This window comes from Microtus pennsylvanicus, chromosome 10, assembly GCF_037038515.1.
Source record: "Microtus pennsylvanicus isolate mMicPen1 chromosome 10, mMicPen1.hap1, whole genome shotgun sequence".
NCBI lineage: Eukaryota > Metazoa > Chordata > Mammalia > Rodentia > Cricetidae > Microtus > Microtus pennsylvanicus.
Window position 1 is genome coordinate 14719542 of NC_134588.1, and position 16803 is coordinate 14736344.

The following is a 16803-nucleotide window of genomic DNA, read 5'->3' on the forward strand; positions in this document are numbered from 1 at the left end:
AGTGAGCAGCCGACACTTGCAGGCTAAACCTTCCTGCAATACCACTAAGGGAGATGAAAACAAATTGGCTCATCAACAGTAACACCAGACTGAATGTGACATGCAGTTAAAACTGGCCGAAGCCCAGCCGGGCAGTAGTTGATCACACCGTTATTTCAGTACTTAAGAGACAGAGGCAAGCAGATTTCTGAGTTCAAGGCCAATCTGGTCTACACAGCAAGTTCCAGGACAGCAAGAGATACACAGAGAAATCTTGTCTTGAAAAACAAAAACAAATAAACAAATAGATCAAAGTCCATAATATACCATCAATGACCAAAGAAGAGAAAGTGGCAAAAGTAACGGAAAGTAAACTGTGAAGTTGACAATCGTTTAGAGAAAACGTGGAAATAGTAATGAATAAAATAAAGGAAGAAGTCAGTAAAGGAGAGAAAACAGATGCAAAAAAAAAAACCAATGTTAAATAAAAGGAAAAAGAAGAGTAAAGGCAAGTTATAAAAGGAAAGAGAAAAAACAGGAGATTAAAACGAGAAAAAGAAAGCTGGCTGAATAATGAAAAACACAGATAAACATAAAAAGGGAATTGAAAAGATAAAGACATAAAAGCTTTATTTTTTTAAGACAGGAATGGCAGTACACACATGTAACCGTAGAATTGGGAAGGTGGAGGACCAAGGATCAGCAGTTCAGGGTTGTTCGAATTACAAAAACGGTATAAAACCAGTATAGGTTATATTAGACCTCATTTCAAAAATATTAAAGCAATAAAAAAAATCAGTAAGATAAAGTTAAAATACCAACAAAAGTATAGTAGGGCAAAAAATCCAGAGGAAACACAAGGCCAAAAAAAATCCAACAACAACAAAAACAAGAAACAAACAAACAAAGGAACAATTTGGATCTGATTCAGCTTTCCTTACTGGCTAAACTTCAGAGGCCCACAGGGCTAGCTTCACTTTATTAAGTCCCCATGTCTGTGTTCTAGTGGCCTCTGCTGGTCACACTTAGTTTTGCACTCTAAAACTGAAAATTACATTCCTGCTGTTATAAATTACACCGTTCTGAATATCTTGTTATATCAACACAAACACATGAAGATAAAGGTAGTATTACATCAGGTCTAAGTTACCAGTTGTAAGACACATTCTAATTTCAGAGATATTAAAATAGGAAAAGAACTAGAAAAATAGCTATTTTTCCCTTTCCATAGTTTATGACACTGTTATATTAGAATATTTCCTTTGTCTTCCACCCTTAGAGCACAGCTTTCACTCTAAATATCACAGTATTAATCACAATAAAAGGCCAAAATACAGTATGTATTCCCCTAGCAGCCAATTATTCATTTATTAAGGGCAGGAAATAAAATACCTGCAATGAACAACAATTGGCTCTTCTTTTCCAGCCCTCTTGTTTCGTACATGACAAACAAAATCCAGAAAGTCACTTGAATCATCAGGTACTCCATGGTCAGGCCAGGCTGTGTACTGAATTTGAGTGAGTTGACGACTCTCATTTTTCTAAATGAAAATGAAAAGTTACACATTTTGACATAGGAATTACCCATAAAGTGTAAACATTCATGTCATTTTACTTTTAGAAGGAGAACATAAACACCTTCCCTTTTCTTCTTGCCATACTATAAAAATGCACTAAAATCCAGTATTTCAACAGAAGGAAAGGATTTCACAGAAATAGTTGCGACCTTTTAAGGGCTACTTATACTTTTTGATTTTCTATGTGAATGTATGAAGAGTCTTTCCTTTAGAACAGGGTCTCTCTCTGAACCCAGCCATTGCTCGTAGTTATGGTGGACCCAGAAAGCCCCAAGGATCATTCTGTCTGATATTCAGAGTTGGGTTTATAGGACTTACAGTTGTGACTGGCTTGTTATATCAGTGCTGGAATCTGAACTCTAGTGCTGAAGACTGTGCAGCAAGTTTTCTTAACTACTAAACCATCTTTGTAATTAACAGTCGAGTAATTTTTATTTCACACTAACTCATATTAAAAATAATTTTAGCTTTCAAAGTCTTTACAGACACTCTTGACACCTTACCTCTTGGTTGAATAGTGTCATCTTCCTGAAGATATAGGCAGAGTTTCCTTCTTCAGAGTGGCAGGTGACTTGATAGCATCCATAGTATGAACTTCCTGGGGGTTCTGGCCAATACTGGTGACATTTAACCTGATTACCAACAGGATCAATTACACAAAATTATACACTTAGGTGTAGGAATTTAAATTCTCTGACTTTCAAGTACTTTAATTTTTAAGAACTTTCAATTTTGCAGAAAATAATTAATTTCTCATATACCCTTCACTTAAATCTTCCAACTAATAATGTTTTTATGTGTGTATGTATGTATTGTATGAATGTGTATATGCACATATATGAGTGTGCATGTAACACATGTGTGTGCCAATATTGGGTGTATTTCCATCACTAACTTTTCTTGAGATAGGGTCCGTCATTGTACTTGGAGCTCATCCAATTTGGCTAGGCAAGCTAGTTGGACAATGAGCTCAGGGATCCACCTGTCCTGGCCCTCCAGTTTTAGGGCTATAGATACATGCTACCATACCTCTTACATGGGTGCTGGAGACCTGAGTTCAGGTTCCCATGCTTGCATGGCAGGCACTTTACAGACTTAGCTATCTCGCCCAGTAATTATGCATATTACAACCCTTTGTAATAGTAAGCAATCTGTTTGCCTATATCCTAATTAGTTTTACCACAGGTGTGTGTGTACATGTGTGATATGTACTATTTAATCCTAGTCCTGTTATCATATAGCTGGCTCATTTAAAGTGCAATTGCTGCTAGTATAGCTCATAGAACTGTACAACCACCACCCTAAATACTCTCAGGACATTTTCACCATACCCTAAAACCCTATATTCATTAGTATTTGCTGTGCATTCTATTCCATTCCATTCTCTTTCTCAACTTAGGCATCTACTAATCTATTTTATACTTATGGAATAGCCAATCCTAGATGTTTCATAAAAGTAGAATCATACAATAATTTTTGTTGTAAGAACATTTCACTTAGTACAATGTTATCCAGGCTCATTCAAATTCTAGTATCAGTACTTCAGTTATTATTATTATCAAATATTCTTCAGTAATTTAAACATATTACATTTTATTTGGTATATGTGAATTTCCATTTCATGGCTAATTCTGTGAAGGCATGGCCCACGTCTCTTCAATTCCTTGAGTATATACAGTACTGAAACTAACGCCCTACAGAAATACTATGTTTAACTTTTGAGAACTGCCACACTTTTCCAGTGCAGTGCTTCACTTTCTCCACTCTATGGTCAACACTCTGCCTACCTTTTATTCTACTCAGGCTACTGTATACATAGTAGTGTCTCACTGTGATTTTGATTTACATTTACTTTTGGAAATCCAATATCTTCTTATGTGCTTAACGGACGGTGTACCATCATAGGTAATTGTCTATTTAGACCACATGCCAAATTTTTAAATCACCTTGCCATTTAACATGTAGCTTGTAAGAAATCTTTACATATTCCATACACAGGCCTCTTAGATATACATGATTTTAAAGAAAGATAAGAATGATACCATTTTTTAACACAAGTATGGGTTGAAGTATTTAGTTATAATATCAAATCATGAAATCACAAGAAAAGATTACAGGCTACAAAAAGAATATTCTGAGTACATAAATACAATGTAATTTGAAAAGAGCCCAAGTAATGGGTAATATTCAACTACAGCTTACTCTGCCACGTTCAACTTGTGTGGTCAACATTACAACCATGGAGGAGCCTTGTTCCCAAGTCATTTGCCAAAAATCTTTGCAAGTGTGTGGTAATGGCCCTTGACAAGCAATGTACTGATTTATAATACTTGAAGAAGGAATTTCCATCTAAAAAGAAAAAGACATTACATTTTTTGCATTTTGACTTTTTACTATGATTGGGAGGATGAAAATCATCCATTAATATTAAACTAAACACAACTAATCTCAATAAACTGATTAGTACAATAATCTTCATTAATAATTTCATCTGTAAAGAAAATTTCCTGGCAAATTTCCAGTCAAACATATTTATCATTCAATTGTGGAGAGAGGAACTTAAAAACAAATATTTTCCAAAACACCACACTTTTTTTTCTTTTTCTTTATTTCTTGGAGACAAGGTCTCACTATGTAGTCCAGCCTCCCAAACATTATAAGAATATATATGACCATATCTGGCATGACTATGACTTAAAGGACAGCTTTACAGAGAAACTTGTTTTAGAGGCAGAGAATTTGCTAGAAAATATTTTAAAAGTATCTATAAATAGTTTATTAGTAAATTTCCTGAGGAAAAAATTCTCATATGAAATATCTCATAAAAGAACATGAAGAGCTATTAGGATGATGTTTAAACTTGTGTATAGAATGAAATAAGAAAAATATTGGGGAATACAATTAAACTACATTTGAGGTTGATTTTAACAAGGTGATATCTACCCATAGCAATGCAGAGAATACCAAATGAATACCAAATATCCTTGATATCTCCCTCTCAAACCAAATTTCAGTTATCTAGTTTCTAGTATCTCTTTCACATAGATAGTCTGTACCCAACTATTTTCCCATTTTTCTGTAAAACTATTTTTAAAATGATAGTACACAATATATGATCCTATTGTTTGAAAGATAATGCCAAAATTAATACCTAAATTTCTTTCTTTTTAATATCCCTTCAGAAAAAAAAACTGTAATTTACTTTATGGCACTGTTAATATGTTTGTTAGCAATAGCAAGGTTAAACTGAAAACTTCTATAAACTTGACATTTTTAGCCAAGATGAAAATAAGAGCAACAGGAAGAAATGAGAATGTTGGATCAAAGTGTACATATGCATACTTTAAATTCTGAAAATACGATACTTCCTCTAGAAAAGTTTTACCCTACACTTCAGCCAACAACACACAGGATTGTATTTTCAATGATAATTGCTAATATATCTATAATCCCTTATCTATAGTTCTGAAAATACCAATAGTATGAAATGCAAAACTGCTTCTGGTGTTTTAAGACTTGTCCTCGACTTGAAGGCATTTTAAACATGACTTCATTTAAAATCATTTGACAGCAAAATTTGACTTTGGACTGACCTAAAAGTATTTATACTTTATTAGTCGGACTCAGAATATTTATATACTATCAATAAAACAATTAATGGGACCTTATCCCATAACCTGCTAGGGACATTACTTCCTACAGCATTGGTATATAGCCTACATATACTTTAAAAAAACAAAATCTAAAAATTTTGAATCCCAAAACATATTTGACCCTAAGGCTTCAGATAAAGAACTGGACTTGCATATATTATCATCAAATTTGTGGTCTTTAACTTTAATAGGTAAATAATAGTACTTCTATGTAGTTTAAACTTGTACTTTGTTTTAAAGTTGACTATACTTTCATTTAACTGTGTTGTTATTATTTTTCTAAGTATTAATAGTTACGAGGGTCTTTCTTTCTTTCTTTCTTTTGTTTGTTTGTTTGCTTTTGTTTTTCCAGACAGGGTTTCTCTGTAGCTTTGTAGCCTGGAACTAGCTCTTATAGACCAGGCTTGCCTCAAGCTCACAGAGATCTGCCTGCCTCTGTCACCCAAGTGCTGGGATTAAAGGTGTGTGCCACCACCACCAGGCTGGTTATTTTATTTATTTATTTTAATGTGCATTGGTGTTTTCCCTGCATGCATGTCTGTCTGTCTGTCTATCTGTGTGAGGGTGTCTGATTCCCTGGAACTGTTGCAGACAGTTGTGAGCCTCTTTGTGGATACTCGGAATTGAACCCAAATCCTCTGGAAGAGTAGTCGGTGCTCTTAACCAAAAGGCCGTCTTTCCAGTTCCAGTTTTGCTTTTCCTTTAAAAAAAAAAATCTCACAAGTAATGATCTAAGGCCAGAAGGAGGAACTGTGTGTCATCTTGTATCATTCTCTTCCTGTTCCTTTGTGGAAGGGTCTCTCCTTTCAACTGAAACTTGAGTCTCGAATTTTGATGAAAGCCAGTAAGCCCCAACGATCCTCTAAATCTGACACCTCAGAAGCAGGGTTACATGCATCTTGTTATGTGGGTTGGTGTTAGACTCTTAACTCTGGGTCTTCAAGACTGGACAACAAGTTTAACTGTTCTACCGACTCTCTGGCTCCATAATGTAAAGTTCCTATGTAACTTCAAAACAGGAGAGATTTGTTGGCCATTTGTAGGCATACTAGGGGCCAATAAACAATATGAGTCACTGGAGAAGCATGTGTCCAGCTGATACCAAATAAAACTGTTTTGTTCCCCTCTTATACTGCCCACAAGCAGCCACCAGTACTGTGCAGTGCCATGTACTTCACATTTGTGTTTATTGTGGATAACTGCATCATTTACAATCACAGTGATGAAGTGCTGTCTAGTGTTCTGAGGTGCAAGAATATGATATAGATTAGCTTTCTTCAAGTATGAATTATACTTCAATGCTGTTGGCTATGCATTCAAAGTTAACAAATCAACAATGTTACTACTAAATAAATCTTTAAATGAAGTTATGTATTGATTAGCTGATGAAAGTATGACTATACACTTATAAATCATTAATTCTCTATTTACCCTAGAAATGATGACTCACTATTCCCTAGTTTATCATTTGTACAAACTTTGTACAAAGGGATCTATGACTACCTCAAATAGTGAGAATTAACTGTACATACATATAAAGTGATATATTTTGACTTAAAAATAATCTACGGGGTATCACTGAAATAATATGGCCACTTGTTGGCAGACTTTAAAGCTAGATAACCACTTCATACTATTGTCTCTTTTATAGACATTTGAAAATAGCCATGTAGTTTACGATGTTCAATGTTGCTTACATTTCATTTCCTGCCTTACATCCATTTTGTTTCAACTGAGACAGAGTGTCTTCCTTTGTAGTCCCGGTAGTCATGAACTTGGCAGTCTTCTACCCTAGACTCTCAAGTGTTGATTTTAAGTGTGTGCTAATAGTCCCAGCCTACATGTAAGACTTTACAGCATTTTAAAAATTCAGACTGTCATTTGATCTTAGTACCCTTAAGTGTACCAAAATATAAAGATTTTCCATTATTATCCTTATTTTAAAGTTTTGAGTAAAGTTACACATTGATTAGCAGATAAAATGTGACAAAATGTGACTCTTTGGTTGCCCTTTTAAGATGAGGTCTTGCTGTGCTGCCCAGGTTAATTTTGAAATCTTGTACAAGGGATCCTCAGTCTCTTAAACACAGAGACATTCACCAACGATCTATTTATTTGTAGCTTAGGCAGCCATCCATCCAGCTTAACAAAATTCTTCTCCTACCTGAAATATTTAATAATTCTCACATATTTCTTTCATGATTCCATTTTTCAAATTTATACACTGATGTATTTTTTCACAGATGTCAGCATCAAAGTTGAATAGGTGAAGTACTTGTAGATTGAGAAAGTGGTATACAATTATCCTATATAACAATTTGGATGTGGGAACACAGGGAAATAACATTGCCCATGAGTCCACAATGGCCAAAGCTAAGTGATGTATATGTGAAAGCTGATTTTACAGTTAAAAAAAATACATTTTTATTTGTGTGTGAGAGAAGCAGACAGACAGACACGGATGGACACAGAGAGAGAAAGAGAAAGAGAGCCCATGTGCGTGCCTGTGGAGGTTAGAAGAGGGCTCCGGATTTCTTGGTGCTAGAGTTACAAATGGTTGTGAGTGGCCCAGTGTGGGTGGGTGCTAGGAACTGGATGCTAATCCTCTGTAGAAGTAGCCAATACTCTTCACTGCTCACCATCTCTCCAGTCCCTTTATTTCACATTTTGCTCTAATCCTATACATTTAAAAATTTCTATATTATAAAATTAAGGAAAAAGTGATCTTTTCCTTCATTAGTTGTGGGGAAATAATCCTCCTCACAATGATACATTTTGAACACATGACACAAATAATTCACTAAATAGGTTATGCTTATCTCTAGTGATTTAAAAGGCTGCCACTACCATAACCTAAGCCTATTCTAGTATTCTAGTAATAATAACTTAGGCTATTTCTGGAGTGAATTACTCTATTGTACTCGTCTAATTACATATTAATATACTAGCACCAAATTATTAAAGCTTTTGGAGTGGGATGGACAAGGATGCACCATGAGGCCCTGGCTGGCCCTGAACTCATAGAAATTCTCTAGGCCTGTCTCCTGAATGCTGGGATTATAGGTATGTGCCACCAAAACTGGCTTAATTTTCCTTCCTTCCCTTCTTCCCTCCTTCCCTCCCTCCCTCCCTCCCTCCCTCCCTCCCTCCTTCCTTCCTTCCTTCCTTCCTTCCTCTTTCCTCTTCTCTCTCTCTCTCTCTCTCTCTCTCTCTCTCTCTCTCTCTCTCTCTCTCTCTCTCTCTTCTTGTCTTTGTCTTTTGAGACAGGGTTTCTCTGTAGCTTTGGAGCCTGTCCTGGAACTAGCTCTTGTAGAACAGTCTGGCCTCGAACTCACAAAAATCAGCCTGCCTCTGCCTCCTGAGTGCTGGAATTAAAGGCGTGTGCCACCACCTTTTTTTTTTTTTCGAGACAGGGTTTCTCTGTAGCTTTGTAAACCAGGCTATCCTAGAACTCATAGAGATCTGCCTGCCTCTGCCTCCCAAAGCGTGCGCCACAACTGCCTGGCCTGACTTAATTTTCTTCTTCTTCTTTTTTTTCTCTCTATGTAGCAATGGTTGTCTGGGAACTCACTCTGTAGACCAGGCTGACATCGAACTCATAGAGATCTGCCTATCTCTGTTTCCTGAGTGGCGGAATTAAAAGCATGTGCCACCACCAACAGTCGCTTAGTTATTCTTTAAAACATTAATATGATAAAATAATATTCAATTAAAGTTAGACCCTCAATAAAAAGGAATTAACCTTAAATTTTTCAATAGTTTCAATTATTTCAAATAACAAAAGAATAACAAAAAAACTTACATTTATATAGTTTGCATTGATGTAGTCTTCATTACCTTTTAAAAGGACCCGTGTAGCATCATCTAAAAAATTTTAAAAGAAACAATGGATTTCTTTTTTGTTTTGATATTTCAGATTAAATCACTAAAGCCTGGCACATGCTAAGCACAATGTTCTACCACTGATCCATACTCTGGTCACAAAAATCTCTAATAAAGTTTTATTTAAAAGATTAAGCTTATGGTGGCAAGATTTAATAGATACTTACAAGGCGAAATATCTCTGTATCTATTTTTGGAAATGTTCTGAGGTAATTTGGCACAAGACATTGTCATTCCAGGTTTTTTCCGATACAATTGCTTTAAAAACAAACAAGCAAACAGCCCAATAAATCACAAATGATTCTGCTTTGTGTTGCAGACTAGTTTCTATTCTAACAGGAAACATCAACCCCATACCCCCCACACTATGATACTCTCCAGAAGAGTAGAGAGCTGACCCAGCACTGTGTCAGTTCTGTAGCTTTTGACATGCATTATGTATCTGTAATATTCTGAAAAATCTGAAAACTATTTTGTTTATCAAAGAACCTAATATTTGAATAGAAAACCTACAGAGAACACCTTGCTTTATTTTAGTTTAGAAGTACTAACAATATAAAAACTGAGATGCTTTTTAAAAGAAAAAAAGATGCATATCTTGTATGTTTCATTACAAGCTTTTATATACAACAAACAACAAATACTGAAGGCCTTTTCTGTTTAAACACATGGGAAAATCCTCAGTTTGAATAACGGTAAGCAAATTAAGTCATCTACAAATGTGTTGAACTGGATTTGGAAAATAACTATCCTGCATGTATATGATCCATGGGCTGAACATGTCTGGTTTAAATATAGACTTTCAAAATTCATTATATACTCACTAATCAAAATAAAAATTAGCAATGAAGAACATTCTTGTTCTTTGGTGATAATGATCTGAGGGATTTTAAAACTGTAGAGACAAAACTAAAGAAAGACTAATTATGACAAAATATGAACTTGAAATACCAAAGTTATTTTCTTTAACTTGGACATTTTGTTTATCTTTATCTTATTTTTTGAGATGAGGTCTTTGTTCTATGTAGCCTGGGATGGCCTCAAGCTCACAGAGCTTGCCATGGAAGTGAGAACAGCAAAGGGGTGTGCCGTCACATTCGGCTCTGCACAACTTGAAGTCTACAATATACTATTCTCATCTTCTACCTGTCATAAAAAGAGGTAGTAACTATAGGGAAAACCATTTAAGGTATCTTTACTACTTTTTTAAATTTTGAGAGGGGCCTCACTCTACAGCTTAGGGTGGCTTGGAACTCACTATTCTGGAGTAACCTTAAACTTATGAACATATTCCTGCCTCAGTTTTGCAAGTGATGAGATTATAGGTATAAGCTACTCTGCTTGGCTCTTACCCTTTTTTCAAAATGACACTTATTTATATAGTCATAACAAGTACTATGGGAATAAATTTAAAAACTAAATTTTAGAACTCTTAATGTCAACCAGTTCTAAGACTATCATTTTACCTTATAAATCATAATGCACAGAAGGCTAGGTTCTTACCACTCTCAAACTAACTAGCAAACACTGTTTTAATATAATGATTTCACTTACATCAAACTGTGCCAGTACTGTTCCAGTAATAAGCCCCTCGGCTAGCTGTATCATTGACTCCCGCAGGGAATGGTCATCTTGATGGACACTATCTAGTGGGGCTTTCTCAGGAATATACTGGAAGTCTGGCTCGCTTTCTAATTTTTCTTCCACTACATCATATACAGCTAAAATAAAACAAAAAACATACATAAGACTCTTAGGAGAATTCAGTAAGAAATTATCAGATACTTTCTACAGATTCAGATATTAATAATTTCACTAGATTTAACTGATGCCATTGTATAAGAATCAAGAATGGTGGTGGGTTTGAAAGGCTTTACATATTCCTTTGGAAAAAAGGATTCTTTAGCCATATGCTTAAAATTTGAAGACTCGTTAAGAAAATGAGGCAGAATTAGAGAGGTGGCTCAGTGGTCAAGAGCACTTGATGATCTTGTAGAGGATCTGGGTCCAGTTCCCAGTATCCACATGGCAGCTTAAAACCTCCTATCAGTAAATTCTGAGAAACAGATATCCTTTTTTAACATTCTTGGATCCTGTGCCCATGTGGTGCACAACACACACACACACACACACACACACACACACACACACACACACACCCCACCCACCTTTACAAAAATGAAGAAAATGAGGCAGTATTGAGTTGAAGATCTGATAGACCTGCCCTTAATTTCTAGGACATGAGTCAATAGCACAGACAAAAGCCTGTACACCATTATATGTATGGATATGTTGGCTTTTATCATATAAGCTGCATGTAAAATGAATGCAAAGCTAAACAAGCCTGCTTGACCCTTTCTTCATTTTTTTTGTTTCTGTTCTTTTCTTCTTTATTCTTCTTTTCTTTCTTCTTTCTTTCTTTTTCTGAGAAAAGGTTTCTCTGTAGCTTTGGAACCTGTCCTGGAACTCTACCTCCAGAGTGCTGGGATTAGTGACCACCTGGCTTGACCCTTTCTTCTTGAATTAGTCACTAAATATACTTCATGCTCTGTTAGTATAAGAAAAGTTCAAATCCCAGATGTTGGGCCTGTAAATGCCAGGCCTACAGCTTATCCTCACTTCTCCCTGTCAGCTCCATTTTAAAGAAAATTGTTTATTATTATTATTTTTTTAACATGTATGGATGTTTTGCTTGAATGTGTATATGTTTACTGAGTGTATGTCTGGTGCCTATGGATGCCAGAAGAAGGCATCAGATCCCCTGGAACTGGAGTTAAAGGCCATTGTGAGCCACCATGTGGATGCTGGAAACTAAATGCTGGTCCTTTGTAAAAGCAGCAAATGCTCATAACTGTTGAGCCATCTCCAGATCTTTAACTCCATTCTTTAAAATGGGATCTATTAACATACTCATAAAGGGTTCACCTGTATATAAATATCTCTGCACATGACTGCTTCTTAGCCATCTTGTTCAATTAGGAAACATCATGTAACATACTTGGGAGGAAAAAAAGATGATAAATCCACACTGAAAATGAGCAGAGGTCTCAGTCTAGACTCCTTTACAAGGCTTTAGCTGCGTTCCTCTTGGAATGTGAAGTATAAAAGAAACAATCCAAATTGTAATAAGGCATTTGTCATCACAGAGACTTTTATTTATATTCTGGCTCTGTACTCATCATGAACCTGTAAGTAGGTAATAAAATGTTTAAAAATATTTTCAACTCTGAGAGTAATTGATCTATCATGTTTGGTGGCTCTGAGAATTAAGTGAGAGCATACATAACACCCTCGATAGAAAGAAAACTCAATAGCTACTAACCGTTGTCATTGAGTGCTACAGGAGTTATTGAGAACAAAAGGGCAAAACTGAGAGATTGTTGTTGTTGTTCAGAAATTGAGCTTGGAAAACATAGTATGAAGCTTAAACAAGTTCCTCAGAACCAAAATGAATAGTCTGTGAATGCCGTGGAGAAGAACACAAAATACAGAAGACAAAAGAAGATGCCTGCTTTATCCAAAGATAAAAAGGGAAGTTTTCTTTTCTTTAAAATTATCTCACTGTGACATTCTCACACATTAATACAATGAGTTTCAATCACATCACCACTCTCCTCCTATATCCCTGCTGTAATGAAGACGCTTTTCTACATGCACACCTTTTAAAATACAAGTCTGTGCATAAAGACATATGGCTAGTGCTGATTAAGTCTCTGCTGGTGGACACAGCTTCCTGCATAACTTGGCTATTGTGCTAGTGCTACAATGAATACAAATGCAGACAATGCTAGTATGTCCAGATGAAGATTTGATATGATTAGTCAAAAGGGCATCACCTAATGAAAATATAGTTAAAATTGGTTTTGTTGTTGTTGTTAACTATGGCTTGTTACTGAAGTTTTCTAGAAGTAGAACAGAAATTTCCTCTCCTCCACCTCCCATCCCTCGTCCCAAGACAGGAAAGACAGGGTTTCTCTATATAGCCCTGGCTGTCCTGAAACCTTGAACACACAAAAAATTTACCTGCCTCTGCCTCCTGTGTGCTAGGATTAAATGCGTGTGTTACCTGGTGAGATTTACTTATTCATTAAACACTCACTAACTGACTACATAACACTTCTACGAAGTGGTTGAAGAGGAGAGCCACTTTAGGTATGTACAGTAGAATAAATACCAAGAATTATTTGCTGAGCAGAGGAAATAACAAGTACACAGGCCTTAAAGTGTAACAGGCTGGGGCTTTTGGGAAACAGTAGGAAAGCCACTGTATCAACAGAGATGAATGGGAGATAAGAGAACCAAGATTTGGGATTTTTGTTTCCAAAAATGACAGATGTCACTGTCATTTGAGTAAGAACTAGGTTGATGTGTTTAAAGAAGTCTACTTACTCTCAAGTCCAGTAATAAACCATAACAAATTATAACTACTCAGTGCTATATAGAGTACTTACCATTAGGTCGAACTAGAAGCACGAGTTCCCCAGAATGTCTCTCACAGCTGGCTTTAATAAACAAGACTACTTGATCATGGGTATGTTCTGCAATGTCCCGACCATTAATCAGTACCACTTGGTCCCCTTCATTCAATCGAGGGACACAGAGGTCAGCCTATAATATAATGTGGATAAGTGTTCAGATATGTTTATGGTATCCTGAAAATATAGAAATTTACTTTTTTTTTAAGGGCCAAAGCTTAGTTCTTCATTTTATTATTCTTTCTCTCGCTTGTTCTACTCTATCCATTTTCTGTTCTGTTTTTCCACCCCGATGTTTCCCTTCTGTGTCCTGACTTCCTTCCACACTACTTCCTGATGTCTTCCTTCTAAGTTCTTTATTTTGTTTCCTTACAGCTTATAGATCCCAGGGGAATCTTTCAAGCAATGTTAAAATTGCAATATGGTTACATTATATTTTTTAAGTGAATGATTGAGAAATTTACTTTTTATAGACTATAAAAGGAGAACCAAAACTATATATAGAAAAGCATCCACAGGAAAACCAAAACTACATATAGAAAAGCATCCATGCAAGGCCAGGAAGATGGCTAAGTCAATAAAGTATTTGCTAAGTAACCATAAGGGCCTGACTTCCAAACCCCAGAAAGCACATGAACATCAAATGCTATAGTGTGAACCTGAACCTGTAATCCCAGTATGGGAAGGCAGAACAGAATCCCTGAACCTTGCTGGTTAGTCAACATAGCCAATCAGTGAGCTCCAGGTCCAGAGAGACACCATCTCAAAAACTAATGTAACAAAGTAGAAAGTGACTGAGAAAGATGACAATGTCTAGTGCACACACACACACACACACACACACACACACACACACACACACACACACTTTCATCTATTTGAAAAGCAGAAATATTCTATTTTGTTTCCCAGGTTCACTAAACAAATTCATTCTTCATGGCATATCATGCTCATAAAGATTCGGAAAAGATATCAAAGTGCATATATACAAGCAGCCTTAATTTTGTACTATTTAAAATATATTCAGCTTTAGTTCCCATAGCTTAAATAACAGTAATTCCTGAATGAAATCCTTCAAATTTTAGGTTTCAGGACACACTGAGAATTATTGCATAAAGTATACATTTGCTGTTAGTGCTTCGGTCCAAAAATCATCTCAAAACCAAGCACTGGGGCAGGGGAGATAAACAGCTAAGTGTTCAAGAACAGTGACTGCTTTTCTAGAGGACTGGGTTCAATTCCCAGCACTACATTACAGCTTAAATCTGTAACTTCAGGATCTAACACCGTCACACAGACTTATGTAAGGGCAAAATACCAATGCACATAAAATAAAAAAAAATGATTAAAAAGATAAAGAAAATAAAAGAAAAAGAAATATGAATAACATGTTCTATAAAAACATGAGACCAAGCATAAAGATGGCTGGCCAGGCAGTGGAAGAAATGCTGTGACAAAGGAAAGGAGAAATGGACCAATCTACTCAATTTCCTACAGACAATGTCATAACACTCAGTAAGATAGTGTGACTACTGGAAAGAACACTACTACAAAGGTTAAACTTATCCACTGCTTGTGAGATGTCTGATCTTACAGGCCGCACTCAGAAAAATGCAACAAGAAGATACTTACCTTGATTTATGTTCTAGCATTGTGAAGATAAAAATGAGGCTAACTAAATCAAACGTTTTAAAATCTCAAATATTAAAATGTCAGCCTTTATTGTTTGTGAGGTTTTCTTTTGGTGGTTATTTGTTCAATGAAATAAATGCATATTTATTTCCTTTATGTAGGGAGATGCATCTATGTACCAGTTTGATTATGTGCTGTTATAAAAATATGTTTAGGATACCCAAAATGAAGCAGAATGGTTGCTATAGTACTGGGAGAGATGCTACTTTAGCAGAAGAAGCTGTCCTATCACATTACTGTGTGGGCAGTATTCTGGCAGAAAAGAGGAAGTGGTCTATGGATTAGAGGACATAAGTCTTCTATGAGTCTTTTATTATACCCATTTATCACTGATGGGAATTTTCTCTTATTTAACACACCTTTGTTATTTTTATTTGCATTTTTCTCTGACCTGAAAAGTGACACTTGCATATTAGATAAATTTTGTAAGAGGAACAGACATTGATTATAAAATTTCCATCAGGCGGTGGTGGTGCACTTCTTTAATCCCAACACTCGGGAGGCAGAGGCCAGCCTGGACTACAAGAGCTAGTTCCAGGACAGGCAGGCACCAAAGCTACAGAGAAGCCCTGTCTCAGAAAACGGAAAAGAAAAAAAAAAAGGTTTCCATACAGGAAGAAAACAATTAATGTGAATTTTTCATTTCTAAAGTACCGAATACACTATTTTTTTTTTAAAAAAAACTGATATTACAATACTTGAAACTAGGTTGGGTGGTGGTGGCACATGCCTTTAATCCCACCACTTGGTGGTAGAGGGTGACAGATTTCTGAGCTCAAGATCAGACTGGTCTACAGAATGAGTTCCAGGACAACCAGGGTTACAAAGAGAAGCCCTGACAAAACAAAGCAAACAAACAAAAAACAACTTGAAACTGTTTCCTTTAAACTTTTTTTTTTAAGTTCACAACATTGGAAGGCTGTGGTGGTATCTAAATTAATGAAATAATTTAAAAATTAAAAAGTTCTATTGCTTCAAAATGTTCTAAATTCAACCAAAATTTCTCAAGCACAGTCTTTCTGCACAGCAGAAGGGAGTAAGTCACCAGCAATACATACACCTCATAAGAGCAAAGCACATTTGGGGTCATGATTCAGATAAGTAAATAGGAAGACAAAAAAAAGTGAAAAATACCAGTAATTCCATTTTCCAGGAGAAACACTGCTAATATTTTAGCATGTTTCCAGATAACACACCAATAAGAATTATTCAATGATGAACAGAAAATTCATGACTGAGTAATAGGGGACTTACTGTTTCAGATTCAATGCTTTTTAGAATGTACATATTAGGACTTAAAAATGATCCACTTAAAATATTTTTAAAACAAAAAGTAGGCAAATAATGTACTATGGTAAATGAAAAGAAAAAAGCAAACAGCAACAGAAAAGAAAAAAGCAAACAGCAACAACAAAAATGAAATAAACTCCACCTTCATCTGCATGTGTTGAATAAGGAGGCTGTTTGGACAGAACCCTTTAGCACTGTAGCATCATTCAGTGATAGCTTCTTTCTAAGACACAGAGTCAAGAAAAATCTATCTTC

The 16803-nt window shown here is 35.7% G+C and overlaps 1 protein-coding gene across 6 annotated transcripts in view; it reads right to left on the reverse strand.

The window, feature by feature from the left end:
• Ptpn4 (protein tyrosine phosphatase non-receptor type 4) overlaps nucleotides 1-16803 on the reverse strand; it is a 194103-nt gene that overhangs the window by 28208 nt on the left and 149092 nt on the right. For all 6 annotated transcript variants that reach the window (XM_075987730.1, XM_075987726.1, XM_075987728.1 and 3 more), the window contains 7 exons: nucleotides 13543-13699; nucleotides 10646-10812; nucleotides 9259-9349; nucleotides 9012-9073; nucleotides 3759-3905; nucleotides 2060-2188; nucleotides 1372-1520 (listed from right to left, as the gene is read on the reverse strand). In XM_075987730.1, coding sequence (XP_075843845.1) covers nucleotides 1372-1520; nucleotides 2060-2188; nucleotides 3759-3905; nucleotides 9012-9073; nucleotides 9259-9349; nucleotides 10646-10812; nucleotides 13543-13699 — 902 coding nt within the window. The remainder of the gene's footprint in view (nucleotides 1-1371; nucleotides 1521-2059; nucleotides 2189-3758; nucleotides 3906-9011; nucleotides 9074-9258; nucleotides 9350-10645; nucleotides 10813-13542; nucleotides 13700-16803) is intronic.